The sequence below is a fragment of the Labrus mixtus genome, chromosome 8 (genome assembly GCF_963584025.1).
Source record: "Labrus mixtus chromosome 8, fLabMix1.1, whole genome shotgun sequence".
Lineage (NCBI taxonomy): Eukaryota > Metazoa > Chordata > Actinopteri > Labriformes > Labridae > Labrus > Labrus mixtus.
In genome coordinates, this window is record NC_083619.1 from 5,335,343 (window position 1) to 5,349,726 (window position 14,384).

At 37.7% G+C, this 14,384-nt stretch overlaps 1 protein-coding gene and 1 long non-coding RNA gene across 2 annotated transcripts; both read left to right on the top strand.

Moving 5' to 3' along the window:
• Positions 1-778: 778 nt before the first annotated feature.
• Positions 779-11,008, top strand: LOC132978507 (uncharacterized). The gene is made up of 7 exons (XM_061043712.1): positions 779-909; positions 1,531-1,775; positions 1,986-2,327; positions 7,775-7,882; positions 9,431-9,748; positions 9,867-9,984; positions 10,053-11,008. The coding sequence occupies exons 1-7, from the start codon at positions 779-781 to the stop codon at positions 10,060-10,062; spliced, it is 1,272 nt and encodes a 423-aa protein (XP_060899695.1). The 3' UTR covers positions 10,063-11,008.
• An 829-nt stretch (positions 11,009-11,837) lies between these two features.
• Positions 11,838-12,062, top strand: LOC132978684 (uncharacterized). Its single transcript, XR_009673977.1, has 2 exons — positions 11,838-11,948; positions 12,016-12,062. It is a non-coding gene; the product is annotated as an uncharacterized LOC132978684 (long non-coding RNA).
• Positions 12,063-14,384: the final 2,322 nt, after the last annotated feature.

Genomic DNA, 14,384 nt, shown 5'->3' on the forward strand with positions numbered 1-14,384 from the left:
TTAATTTTTATTAGAATCACCACCTCTGCAACTTTACTCAATGTAACAACCATTTGGGTTCACTTGATCTCTTTTTTTATTCATTGCCAAACTTTAATCAATCAATCAAACTTTATTTGTAAAGCACAATTATTAAAGGGTAGTTCAAAGGTCAAAGTTTGAGCCTCAGCGGCCTATAACAGATTTCTGCCTTTATTCTAATATTTGATAATGAAGTCATGTTGTCAACATTCACTGGGAGAAATATCAGTTATCTTAAATGATGATGAACAACATCATACTGTGGGGTTTTTTGTCGACATGAACACTTTGCGTTTCAGTTTTCACCTGCAGTCTGATAGTGTTTGTGATAATCTGCTGTCAGATATAAATCAAGAAAGAGAAACATTTTACAGTTCAGAGGAATAAATATTAAACACATTATTTAAACCTATGAAATGAAAATTAAGAAACACATTTTCATAATAATGGCTAATGGCTGATATACCGTAGTCTTCTATTAGGCCTACAGAAAAAGAAAGAAAACATTGAAGGACCTGGTAGTGGATCTGTGTGGTCACTGTGGAGGATTACTGGGAGTAAATCTGGACAATAAACTGAGACTGGTCCAAGAACATGGAGGCCGACTACTCTTCTTCCTGAGGAGGCTGAGGTCCTTTAACATCTGCAGGACCATGCTGAGGATGTTCTATGAGTCTGTGGTTTCCAGTGCTATCCTTTCTTCGTTGTGTGCTGGGGCAGCAGGCTGAGGGTAGTGGACTCCAACAGACTCAACAAAATGATCCTCAAGGCCAGCGACGTTGTGGGGATGGAGCTGGACTCTCTGACGGAGAGGTGTCAGAAAGCAGGATGCTGTCTAAGCTGCATGTCCTCTTGGAGAATGTCTCCCACCTCCTCCACGACGTGCTGGTCAGACTCACGAGCACATTCATGGCATTGGGAGTGAGGAGAAACCTCAATGTCCTTTCAAGGATAAATAAATGTTTGATTGAATGATTGATCCTCCATTATTCATCATTTGTTATTTATTTAAACTTTGCAGTACTCTGAATCTTAAACGGTCAATAATCTGTCCATTACCACAATGTGCAATACTGAAACTACTGAGAAATACTCTCTGTGCTTTAATACATGGATAAATGATTGAATAATCTGCACTTCATACAAATCTTATTCTTTAATAACATGCTGCTTGTTACATAACTGTAACACTCTTTCTTGTTCTTATTGTTTTATCTCTTATTTAGATTCAGTATTTCATTCTGTTTATTTCACTACATTTCTACTGCTATGTTGTGTGTGAGAGCTACTGTAAGGACCAAATCTCAAAGTATTTCTGATTCTAATTTAAAGATTGAACACAAACTTTAAACGTTCTACTCTTCATGATAAGAGTTCCTTCTTGGGTACATAAAGAGTTTTAAATACATCCATATCAGTGATGAGATCAGTGTGTGTTCACATTAACACCTGTCTATTAACACACAGGAAACAGGCTAAGGTTACTGTATCCTGTCTGTTGATACTTAGCTCCACCTCCTCCCTCCTTCAAAACCTCAGACTCTGCAGAAAACCACACAGCAGCTCCAGCCCAGCTGTCAATCATCAGTCAGCAGCAGGGGCTGATGGGAGTTCTGAGGACCTGTTAGAAACCGCCCGGCTCAGTCTGACCCCGCAGCTCGTCCTGGTTTGTCCTCACTTCTCGTCAGGTTCACCAGAGGAAAACAACAAAATGTTTCTCCTCCCTGCTGTGGCTCTGTGCTGTGTGAGCTCAGGTGAGTGTTTCCAGCCAATCAGGAGCCAACAAACTCAACCTGTAATAAACCAGCCCTGTCTCTGTGTAATGAGTTTAACTAAACTGTGGGATTATACTGATCTGGTTTTAACATTACCTCATCGAGGAGGTGAAAAAAGTTTTATTAATTGGAGACAGATCTGAAAAAAAGAACTGTCTCACTAACCTCCATCTGTCTGTTTCTCTATAGCGCTGGCTGCCATGACAACAGAGCTCAAACAGGACAGTTTGTCACTGACCAGGAGAGTTGGAGAAAACGTCTCTTTCAGATGTGAACGTTTAGACCAGTGTGATTATGATTATGTGTTCTGGTACCAGAAAAAAGACAATGAAACATTCACAAGGATTCTGAGGATTGATAAGAGTGATGGTAAAGTGAACAAAGATGTTTTCAATCATCCTCAGAAAGATGATTTCTCAGCTGTGATCAAACAGAACGGCGTTGAGCTGCAGATCCAGAAGGTTAATTCCTCTCATTCAGCCACATACTACTGCTCCTGTTGGAAAAGCGTTAACCCCCACAGTGAGAAATGATCCGAGCAGGCTGAACAAAAACCAACAGATGAGCAGAAGTCAGATAATGTTTGTGACAGGAAGACAGCAGTAAACCACAGCTCACTGAGTCATTCACCTCCATCACACACAGGATGAACTGAGGGATTATTTTACTGGTGTCTGGATTTATTCTTTATTTGATTTCTTTGTTTTTCTCAATCAGATATTTCAGTAAGGTCATTGTTAGTCCACACTGTGAGGACAAAGAGAGAAGAGCAGAAACACATTGACAAAATAAATAAATACAAGAAAATGAAGTCATAACTTTTTAAACATATTTTAGACAAATTTCAAAATGACATGTCTTCCTCTGGCTCCAAGGCCAGGAGCAATACAGGATGGATACAATGCATGATGGGTAAGGGGAATGTAAAAAGGCTGTGAGCCAGGTCCAGCCCTCAGCAGGTATTTTGCTTCTTTTCAGCATTATTTTCTGTTGGCATAAACCTTTGGCCATCTCAAAATGATAATGACCACATCCAACTCGGGGACTTTAGTCTACATGATGTCACTGCACATATAAAGATACTATCAATCCATAAATAGTGATAGAGGTATGACATTTGACAGGGAGTAACCTGGAACATATGACAAATTAAAAATATAAGATTGAGGGGCTTGCTGCCATTGTGTTTTGAAATGTTTACCACAACATCTTACAAGACACAAAGAAAAACACTGTCCAATTCTCTTCAAACATGCCTACCCTTTTCATGTATTTAAAAACATAACTATATTCATCAGCCCTATTTGAGCCCAAGATGACCTTTGTGTATTCAAAGTGACTTTAGCTGTAACCAAAATACTTCATCGTACCTCAGAGGAGAAAGAAAATCATTCTCAGTTACGAGCCTTCTAGTTACAAAGACACATCTTAACCTCATCTGAACAGCTACGAATAATATCTGAAGTTATAACATAAAAGATAAATCACTGGATACAACAGGATCAGAAACTGCTTCAGTTTTTATACTGTGTATGTATAAAGAGATTGTAAAACAATTACATAAGTTGTCAACATTTAATAATTAGAGTAAACATAAGGGCTTTCAAACAATACTTTTTCAAAAATCACAATTAATTGCTGAATAACAAAAAGAGTAATCACATATTTTTAATGCATGTTTGATACTCAATAATCTTTCATTCAACAGCATGTTTTGATTCTTTTATTTTTTATTTAACTTAAGTTAAGGGTACTTTATTCTCTCAATCAATCAACCAATCTTTATTTGTAAAGCGCCAATTCATGTTAACACGTTATCTCGAGACACTTTACAAGAGAGCAGGTAAAAGACCTTACTCATTGTTATGTTACAAAGACCCAGCATTGATCCATCATGAGCACAGAACTTAGCAACATTTAACAAAGTTACAGTGACAAGAAAAAACTTCTCTGTTTGAATACCTGCTTTTATTTTGAAAGAATATAACGAGCTCCCTGTGGATCAAGGTTACAAAATGAACTTAACAGCTGAACTGTGAAAAAGGTAAATTCCGGTTCGTTGTTGATAGCGTCCATAGCAACCACCATAGCAACAGTAGAAAACGTAATATCCCAACGTTTTTCTATCAAGACCTGAAAGAATCTTCATAGAAACGAACAAACTAAAGATCATAAACAAAAACCGAACGAAGATTATGAAGATACAATGTACATTTGTCGTCAGAAAGGTTATCAAAATGACACTTAAGGCTCAAACTAAATTATTCTAGGTGTTAGGCCAGCTGCCTATTTTGTTTCTGGGTGGGGTCATATCTGTGAGTGTGTGTGTGTGTGTGTGTGTGTGTGTGTGTGTGTGTGTGTGTGTGTGTGTGTGTGCATGTGTTTGTTGTCCTTATTTTTTTCATTTTTTTTTCTTTCCCACTTTTTTTTCCATCACTCTCCCTTCCCTTCCTGCCTCTTGTGCACAACTGTCCTCTTGTTTTTGACTGTCAATTTTGTTTCGAACCACTTTGCCTCTTCAAATTTTGCTGCTGCGAAACTCTTTGAATTTAAGCTCGGAATCGTAGGAACTGCAGACCTCGTTTCCATCTTAAGTACCACTCTTTTTCCAGCGCACGCATCCTAAGGTTTTTTTTCTACAACCTCAGATACGCGCCGATCTTTTCTTTTTTTTTTAAGTATTGATCATTCGTCTTCCAGAATATTATTTTCACTATTCTGTAGTGTCCCACCTGTAGGCATGTATTCATAGTCCTTATAATCAAAATGTATGCAAAGTGGTCATGAATAATCAGAATAGAATTTCAGTATAATAATGAACTAATAGACACATATTATGCAAATTAGATAAATAAATAACAATAGTGTGAGGGTTGCATATTATAAACATAACATAATCAACTAAGGATGAAATGCAGAAGGGCACATGTGTACATGAATTCAAACTGAGCCTACAAAGTGAAATTCATCGAGGATAGAGTGAAAAAAGTCAATGCTTAGATGATATCTTCTATGGTCAAAAAGTGAGGTCTCAAGTTTCATACGAGCTCGCTTTTGGGGTAATTAAGTTAGCGCTATAAGGCCCTTATGGGACATAGTTAGAGCTGTCTAAGCTCACGTGGGACATGGATAGAGATATGAAGCCTGTATTTCATGAAGAAGAAGAATCTAATGGTGAAGGAGGCAGATACCATCCTCACAAAAAGTATATATTGTGTGATATTCTTTGTCTTAGTCAGTCGTCTGCAGGCGGCTCACTGCTTTGGATTCTGAGAAAGATGAATAAAGCTTTCAGTACTCAATTTGTTGCTCTCCTGGGTCCAGTCTCTGAAGAAAGACTGTTGGGTTGACTGCTTCAACTGGTGGGTCGGCTGCTTCGTCAGCCATGTTACCAAGAATCACACTTTAGTGTTATCACGTCACCTTTTATTCATTCCTTCTTCACAGCTAACTGGAACAGCATTTCGTCAGCAGCCATGGAACACAACAACCAATCTCCCGCTCTCGCATCTTAACGTAAAATAGGTCGCAAAACATAACGCATCACAACAGGAAGTCACGTCATGAATAACAAAGATCTCAACATGTACACTGTTCTTCAAGTGCATACAAAATAAACGTTGTATAAAACATACACATATGAACACTGTAAGTCAAACTATACATCACATCATGTATATTTATATGTGAATGAGAACCTAAAACTCAACAAAGACAAACAAGCTTTAAAACACCACTTAGAACTTAAAAAGGACAGTTAGATTTAGAGTTTCAAATGTTGATGTATTTGTTGGTCCGGTCACAGGCAAAAGCTGACCCTGCCTATTTTCAGGATTTATTAAAAAAGGACACGACACATTCAAGTCAAGTGAGGATCAACGATCGTTCAATCTTGACGAACGTTAATTAAGACTCTTTGAGCCGCTGCGAAACGGACCCACGGACGACTGTTGGACCGCTGTGTTTTCTTCACTCACTCTCATCATCAACTCCGACCAGACCTGCTACGGCGGTTATCATGGACCACCGGCATCCTTGATCCGAGAGAACTCGACGGGGAGCCCTTGGTACCATTCGGCGGAGTTCAATTGAACACTACGCATAAGTAAGGAAGCGTTACGATTATGAGAGAAGTGTGTTGAGTCAAGCTTGTCGTATCCGAATCAAAGCCTCAAATCAACTTTCATCAAATTTATTAAGTTCCTTTTGTTTTCTCCCTCAAATCCCACTTAGTTGAATCCCTCAAACAATATGGCTTTTAACTCCAACTCTAACATAAGAACTTCACCATTTCAACTTAGAAACAATACATAACAGTGTTATTATTTACGTTGTCGCGTCAGTACCACTGTCGTAATTATATCCTTTGCTTATTTACTTCCTTTATACATCTTTTGTTCAACATTTTTCCTTATTAAACTTCACATATAAATTTCAGTACCTCGTCTGTGTAATTTTATGGTTATAACTGCTTGAGAATTCACCCTAATGATATGAGACAGATTTATAGATTAATTAATTACTACAGGTAATATTAGTTTCCTTAATTAACAAGGATGGTGCCCCGAGTTATATATTAAAATAGTTTAATCCGCTACACCCACCCACCCTTTCCTGGTAAGAGACCAGTTGTCTGGCCAATAAACTTCTAGGAAATGCTCTTTATATAGCACACTGAGTAATTACAGTTGTAAGTGTCCATAAAAGGATGATTGGGATGCTATAAAAGAACTGCTCCAAGAGAAATACACAGATCCTCGATTCACAAGCCATACGTCTCTGTCTGATTGTTCAAGAGCATTTACTCTTCTACAATAGCACATCAGCTCAGAGATGCTAATTTGTGACCTAAGCAGCTGTGATTTGATTAATACCTGAAATATAAACCCATTAAACTGGATCACTTTCTGGTTTGATGCTGTGGTGTAAGCCATTGTTTTGTGTATATGTCTTTTGATAGATTAAAGAAAATACTTTTTGAAAGAAGTCGATCACGGATGAACTCCTTCAGCACATCATCGTGTTCCTCTTCTGGTATAGCTGCTCCTGGAGACAAACTTATCAAGGTCTTAGAAGTCTCAAGCTGAAATGGGTGGATACAACTCTCACAAGTCTCTGTTGGTGCTGGACTTGATTTTAAGACGAATCTCTAATTTCTCCTGGAGTTAGATCTCTTTGTTGATTTTCTGAATGCTCACCTGGCCACTTGTCATATCCCACATTGCTTCTAGAAACTCTCCATTAGCATTGGCAGTTAGGATATGACATTGACCGTCTTCATAATTGCTGGTGATTCAACAGATTGCAGCAGAATATTTCCTGGAACTTGATTTTGACTTGAGCCATTTCATCACTGCTCTATTGTTTTGTCTGTGTGGCAGCCGTTTCCTGGGAAACTGACTGAACAAGCATGCTAAAGTTTCTCTGAGCCAGGATGAGTCTCAGAAAATGATGTGTTTCAGAAAATATCCAAAGTATGTGAGGAATCAAGCATAATTCTGCTGATCTGAGCTGAAAAATAGGTCCAGCATCATCTCTATTACAGCGTCTCTAAATGAACAATATTCTGCTGTGGTGAGATAAGAAAAAACTCTGCTGGATCAAATAACTACATTTTGTACTACGTGGGGAATAAACACTGGACAGTCTGTATTAATATCAGTGTGCTCGATGGCAAAGTGAAGTGAGAACACAGCTTTCTATCATGAGATCATCAATGAAACTAGCAAAAGAACAGAGAGCTCAGTTCATCCCCAGTGCTCGATCAACAAAGTGAATTCATTTATTTCCTCCTCAGGGGACCAAGAAGGTCTGTACCACATTTCAAACCAGTCCATTCATCCATCCTTCAGCTCCAGTTCAAACATTGTGGACTTAACAAATGAAACAACACACATCACCGTTAAAGGAGAAACATTCTGAGAGGAAGAAAAAGAGGAAGAGACGCTGAAGTAGAAATGTGTTTGAGGTTTGATCCTGGTTCATGATTTGTGTAGTTCACCAGCAGACAGGTTTTTGTATCACGTCTTTTCACTGTGGAGGGGTTATCCTGATCTTTGGCTCTGGAACTAGACTCTTTGTTTCAGGTAAGAATAAACTTTGATTTCCTTCAGTCGTCTGAAATGTGACTTTAATTACCTTTTCCTGTTTGAGATGTTAAATATTAAAGTTTTATAATAAAAGGAGATTTTTTTAAAGGCGTGCAGCTATTGAGACATGAAAAGATGTTACCTCTAAGATGTTCAAATCTCAACACATAAATAAAGTTAAATAAGGTTAAAGTTATTCTGTTATTCTGTTTCATATGTTGTAAAGAACATTTGAATAATCCTGAAATAAAAACCTGTAAAATAAAACTCACAATAATTATATTTGATTTGATGGTGTCTTCAAACAGATATTTAAATGATATTTTAAATGTAATCAGGGTTCAAGGCCATATTAAATGTAAACTTTAAAGAGTTGGAGGCTCAATAAGAGGTTCATTAAAAATAACTAACAAGGTTTAAGGACAAGAAGTGCAACTGATGAGGCGACTCCAAAGAGTTTCTGATCTTTAACGACTTAGAAAGCCACATTAGAAGAAAAAGACTTTGTTTGAATGAAACGCTTTAAAAAGGATCAAATAGTCAAACCAATGATTGTTGGGCTCAAACTTCAACATGTTGTTAGTGTTCTGTTTTGAACTGTGTGAATCAACTCATCAATCTTTCTTTGTATGGCTCTGATTTATAACAAATGTTATCTGAAGACACTTTAAAAAGAGCAGGTCTAGAGCCCACTCTTTGTTATCACACGTTGACTTCTTCTCTGTGTGAATCTACAAATAAACTTGCTCAAATGATTCACATTTATATCATTATATATATTTAATACAGAATGAAAAACTGTTTTTCAGAGACAATCATTTGAACTATATGTTGTCTGATATCACACGTTATCATACGTCTATTTTAATGTCTTCTCGGGGATTTATGAAACCTTTGTCTTTAGTTTGTAAATCAAGTTTGACCTTATTTAACATTTCAAAACATAACACTGAATATTTAATAATAATAACAAACACTCTGAAATAACTGTTGTATGGATTTTATTTATCTGTATTAATTAGAGAAAACAACATGGTTTTAAATATATTTAAATATATTTAGTTTTTAATTCATTCAAAATGATTAAATGGTTTTCTTGAAGGTTAATATGTAATTCATAATTATATGTAAACCCTGATAAAGATAAGAGTTGTAAATATATTTTAATGAAATTATAAACTCGAGTTTAAAATGAGATTCTATTGCTGCTATAATCCTTCTTTGTTTTTATTTTCATGGATTTAATTTCACTTAAATGTTTTTTTCTTCTTAAACTTTAAAATGTATTTGTGAGAACACCCGCTAATATAAAAAACAAATTCATGTATCTTCATTCACCATTTTTAATTTGATATTATTCATGTGTTTCAGAGTTCATGTAGGTGTGTTCATGTCATGTGTTTAGGATCAGACTAAATGCCGTTAATGCTGCTGACTCTGTGTGTGTGTGTGTGTGTGTGTGTGTGTGTGTGTGTGTGTGTGTGTGTGTGTGTGTGTGTGTGTGTGTGTGTGTGTGTGTGTGTGTTACTTGTTTGTCTTTCAAAGACGAGGAGCAGGTGGTGAAGCCCGTGGTGAGCGTGTACCCGGCAGCATCCAGAGGCCGGCTGGAGGAGAAGAGCTCCCTGCTGTGTGTGGCCTCAGCCATGTTTCCTCCTGTGGTCAGAATCTCCTGGACACGACAAACGGAGTGCGGAGATTTAGAGGAGCTGCCCTCTGCTGACGGACAGCAGCTGGAGCTCAGAGAGTCTGGATGTACTGCCTCCGTCTTACAGATCTATCAGACAAAGTTCAGCTATGAATACAGCTGCTACGTGCAGCACGAGGGGGGAACAGTGGAGGCTCGGATAGATACAGTTAATGAAGGTTTGGTGACTTTGTGCAGCGTAGATTCATCTTCATTTAGTGATTCTGTTAAAAGAGAGAAAAACAGAGGACTGACGTTGTTGATGATTTTATTCTTTTTCTGTTCCATCACCTGCAGCGGATCCCTCTGTCCCGTCTCCATACAAGGTGAAGCTGCTCTTGCTGCTCTACACAGTGCTGACAGTGAAGAGTCTGGTGTACTGCTGTGGACTCTTCCTGCTGACCGTCCTCAGGAACAAGAGTCCGTCCACAAACTTCACACATGCTGGATGACTATGTTTTACTCTATTTTCTATCTCACCATCATCTCATAAATGTATCTCCTTTATCGCTTAGATGAATTTAAAAATGTCAATCATGACTAAATATATGCAATTAAGATCAAACTACATTTTGCAGCAGTGTAAAACAAATCCTATATTATATACAGTAAATGTTATTTTTTTGTATAATACTTTAACAAATGATGCGCAATGTTTAGAGCTATTAGCGGCTATGATGCTTTCTTAATTAATCAGGCCCTCAGTCTCTCGTAACAAGCTCTCTTTATAGTTTCACACACCGCAGAGAATAAAATGACCAAGAAGATATGAATACAAGCACACACATAAACCAGGAACAAAAAGCTCACAAAGAAAAGTAAACTTGTAAAGATTCAGTGTGTTGATTTGTCTGCAGGTTCACTGTTGACCCTTTTTAAACGGTGGTGTCAGTGTTGATGTAGAGCTCTACGCTGATGATACTCTTGTTTACATGTAGAAACAACACATGACATAGCAGCTTCATCAGTGGAGAGCTGAAGCTGAATGATACACAAAACATGCTGTGTGTTTTTCTTATTTTATTTTCTCGTTTATGGAGGATTTAAAATGTTTTTGTTTTGGTATGGACTTTACATAGATTGCTTTTTTTCTGCTAAATTACAATAAAATGTTTTTAACAAATCAATACAGAATCACAAATTTAGGCAGAAGTTACTAAAGATCTCATGTATTTAAAATATAGTGATTTTACATTTTAGCTAGTTCACAGTGCGCATGTAAAAATGTTAGTTTTTTTAAACTAAATGCAATAAAAAATTAAAAATGTATGTTGAACTGACGAGCTGAAAGAATAAAGTCGTCTGCATATAATAAACATTGTTGTGTCGTTTCTATAATTAACAACACAATGTTTTGATTTAAAATGAATCCTGAACAAAGCGTTCCCTTTACCTTCTGCGCCCGACTTTATACTTTATTAGTTTTCAGTGCATGCTGCTGCGTAGCTCAGTGGTTATGAACCATGTAAAGGGCTATTTCCCTCAAGGCCGGCGGCCTGGGTTCGACTCCGACCTTCTTCATTTCAACGCATTTCAATCAGTTTCATTGGGTGTCAAAAAGTGACAGCGATGTCTTCATTTTACATTTAGATGTAAGATGAATGATTCTAATGCAACGCAAAGTAATGCAAAAAAAGGAGGGTACCTCATGTGCATAATACAAAAACATAATTATGACTCTATTCGTGTAGCTCTTTTCAAACAAGGAGAACAAAGAGCTTCACACATGACAGCAGAAAAGTACGACGGCGTATCAGAGCCATTCTAAAACAAACAAAAAACAGAAAAGGGAACATTTCCAAAGACAAACTCAGAGTTCTTGAGATTATAAAGTAAGTTCACTATAAAACTCAGAATCTGTCTTTAGATTTTAAATGTGATTATAGAGGTCAGTGACTGCAGACCTGATCCAAACAGTAGCATCGTTTGCTTTTATTATGGGGGACATTAGTGCCTTTATAATCTCTAACAATAAACCAGTTGTGTTTCTAGAAAACAAAACATTTTGAGTTTTTTCTTTTAAATTAACGGCTCCTTTTACTTTTTTTGTAGTCGTATAAAAGAAATCAAAATGAAGACCCATGTAGACGGGACAATACTGTCTGCTGTGATCGTTCCTTTTAAACATCTTGGAAATGAGAATTCCTGACTTACACAAGGTTTCAGTAATTATCAGCTAAATATTTTAAAGTGGATATACATTTTTTTATTATTATTCTTAATGTCATTCTTCTCTTTTTTCCTCTCCTCCTACCTCCTTCTCTTCTGTTTATTTTTACACCAACAGCTCACTCCATTAAAGATTAAATGTGATCTTATTTTTGAAAAGTATCAGAGCTTATTAGAGAAGTTTCACATTATCAGTGTCTCAGTTTCCGAGTTCATTATATAAACAGTTTTTCTCTCACAGATTAATACCAACGATTAGACCTGAGACAGTTTTCAGCACAAACTAAAGTTCCTGGAACAATTGTTAAACCACATTCAAAGGTTGTAACTGTCGTTGTGTTATTAATGTGAAAAACCTCAGATAACGGTGAGGAGGAGGCTGCAAAGAGGAAACCCACAGAGCTCGTCTGCTGTGTTTGATCATCTATTGTTTTATAAGTCCTGATAACCTCTGAGAACAGAAACATATCTGCTGCTGTATGAACTCATCGACTCCTCTCCCTCCCTCTGCTGGATTTCAATTCTCGCTGAGTCTGCAAGGCGTTTTCCACTGAGATAGAGGTGTAACAGAAGAGAGTCCAGAGGCATAAAGTCACAAATAAACTTCATTTTTTTATTTGACAAAATGCAGACTTCAGAGTAACTCCAAATGAAAACTAATTCTTGATCAGATGGAAGATGTCTGTGTTTGCTGCTGATGCTGACAGGACTCATTAAGGAGAAAGAGCACCACCCTTTGGTTAGTCAGAGTAAGTGCAGGAATATCATGGTGACGCGCTAACCTCACGGCTGCTTCAACCACTGTGACATCTAGTGGAGCAAAAACACACAACAGGAAATGACGGCAGATCCTGCCTTAAAAAAAATAGGGGACATGAAGAGAGTGATACATTTAACAAAACTGTAAACTTAAAAAACACTGTCAGGTAGATCAGTGATGAATGCATCATAAGAATGAATGCAGAGAGCTGTTGGTGTGAGGAAAACACTAAACATACACAAACCAGTTTGAAGAACCTGGAGGAGGAGGAGGAGTGGACCCCCCTCTAGATTCTGACTTCATGAATGTTAATTAAACTGTTTTGTCAGAGATACATTTGAGTCCAGAGAAGCACATGTTAACAATTCAATGGTGCCATTCACTATATAGTGACTTGAAGAGGCAGAGCGATCTCCATCATGGTTTTATTTTGTGTGTTATAGTCAATCACAGTCTAGAACAAAATGATGTTTTTATTCTACATAAACTATAAACAGACTATATAAAAAGATTCCATTAAATGAATAATTTAATATTTCATTTGATATTTTCGTCATATCCAAATATGTTGTGATGATTGCTGGGCAGTGTTGGGCAAGTTACTTCCAAAATGTAACTCATTATATATTAGTAGTTACTGTCATTTAAAAGTAATTAGTTACATTACAATATTACTGTCTCTGAATTGTAATGCGTTACACTACTTTTGAGTTGCTTATCAACTGCTTATCAATAAAACACAGGCCAATTTGCCAAAAAAATGGCTAATACATAGGCTACCAAACAAAGGCTGGTAAAATTAAAATAACTTATCGCTAGAACTCTAGCTAATGACCACATTTTTCAAGAATACTAAAAATAAATTAAACACACATAAGAAAATTGAAAATAAAAAATGAAGGCTAAACAGGAAACCTGTTACAGCCAAATAGCCTATACAACAGAGGTAGCATACAGCCAAAGAAGGCTGGTAAAATGAACAGAACTATAAAGGCACTTATGGCCTGGACCTTTCCATAGCCTACCTACCTTTGTTTCCACTGACATGGGCACATCAGCCGTGGCATTGGGCTGTACATCAAAGGAAAAAAAGTCATCCTCGCTGGTAGCAGCAGGTTGAGGGGCATCGGGCATCAGGGCTGTAGGCTCTTCTGTTGTTAGGGAGCGGCACTCCGTTGTGAGGAGGAACTTGATGTGGTCTCTTCTGGCTTCTTCTTTTACCCAGCGCAGCTTGAACTTTGGCAGGGAGACAGCAGCCAGAAGTGCATCCTTGGAATCAATTGTGGTGGCAAATCGAGTTTTGATTGCTCCCACAATAACCTCAGGCAGCCCAGTGGTCATTTGTGATAGGCCATTTTTCATTACTAAGGTTTTGGCCATCAGAACTTCTAGCGTTGGTTGAAGCGTTCCATAAAAACAAGTGTCCTCACCCTGTAGGATGTCCAGTGCGACTGTGAAAGGCTTCATAATGGCACAACATTCCTTGAGAAACTGGTATTCCCTGTCGTTCATACATTTAATCTGAAGCTGTGTGCAGAGGCTATTGATGTCAGTGAGGAGCATTTCTATGATCCGAGCATAGACGTTATAGAATGAGTTCCACCGTGTTACTGTGGGGACAATCAACTTTCTATCACTGACCTCTTCCAGGTAGTGATGTGTAGTTTGTGAACGATTCGTTCAAAACGAACGAATCATCTGGGTGAACGAACTGAACTGAATCACTTACTGAAAAGAGTCGTTCATTTCTCAACTTCAGTTGCGCTCTCCTCTCTCCCGTCTCGTGTCTCTCTCTCCAGACCATAAGAGTCGCTCAAAGCCCGCCCTCCCTCTCCCTTTCATGTGATACGTACTGACTGAAGCAACAGGACGGAGTCGGTCAGGAG

What these genes read in the sequence shown, in the direction of transcription:
- LOC132978507 (XM_061043712.1), top strand. Translation starts at nt 779, where the DNA reads ATGATCCTCAAGGCCAGCGACGTTGTGGGGATGGAGCTGGACTCTCTG. An exon ending in TAACCCCCACAGTGAGAAAT is followed by an intron (nt 2,328 to 7,774) that starts GATCCGAGCAGG and finishes AGGTTTGATCCT; the next exon opens with GGTTCATGATTTGTGTAGTT. An exon ending in GATAGATACAGTTAATGAAG is followed by an intron (nt 9,749 to 9,866) that starts GTTTGGTGACTT and finishes CATCACCTGCAG; the next exon opens with CGGATCCCTCTGTCCCGTCT.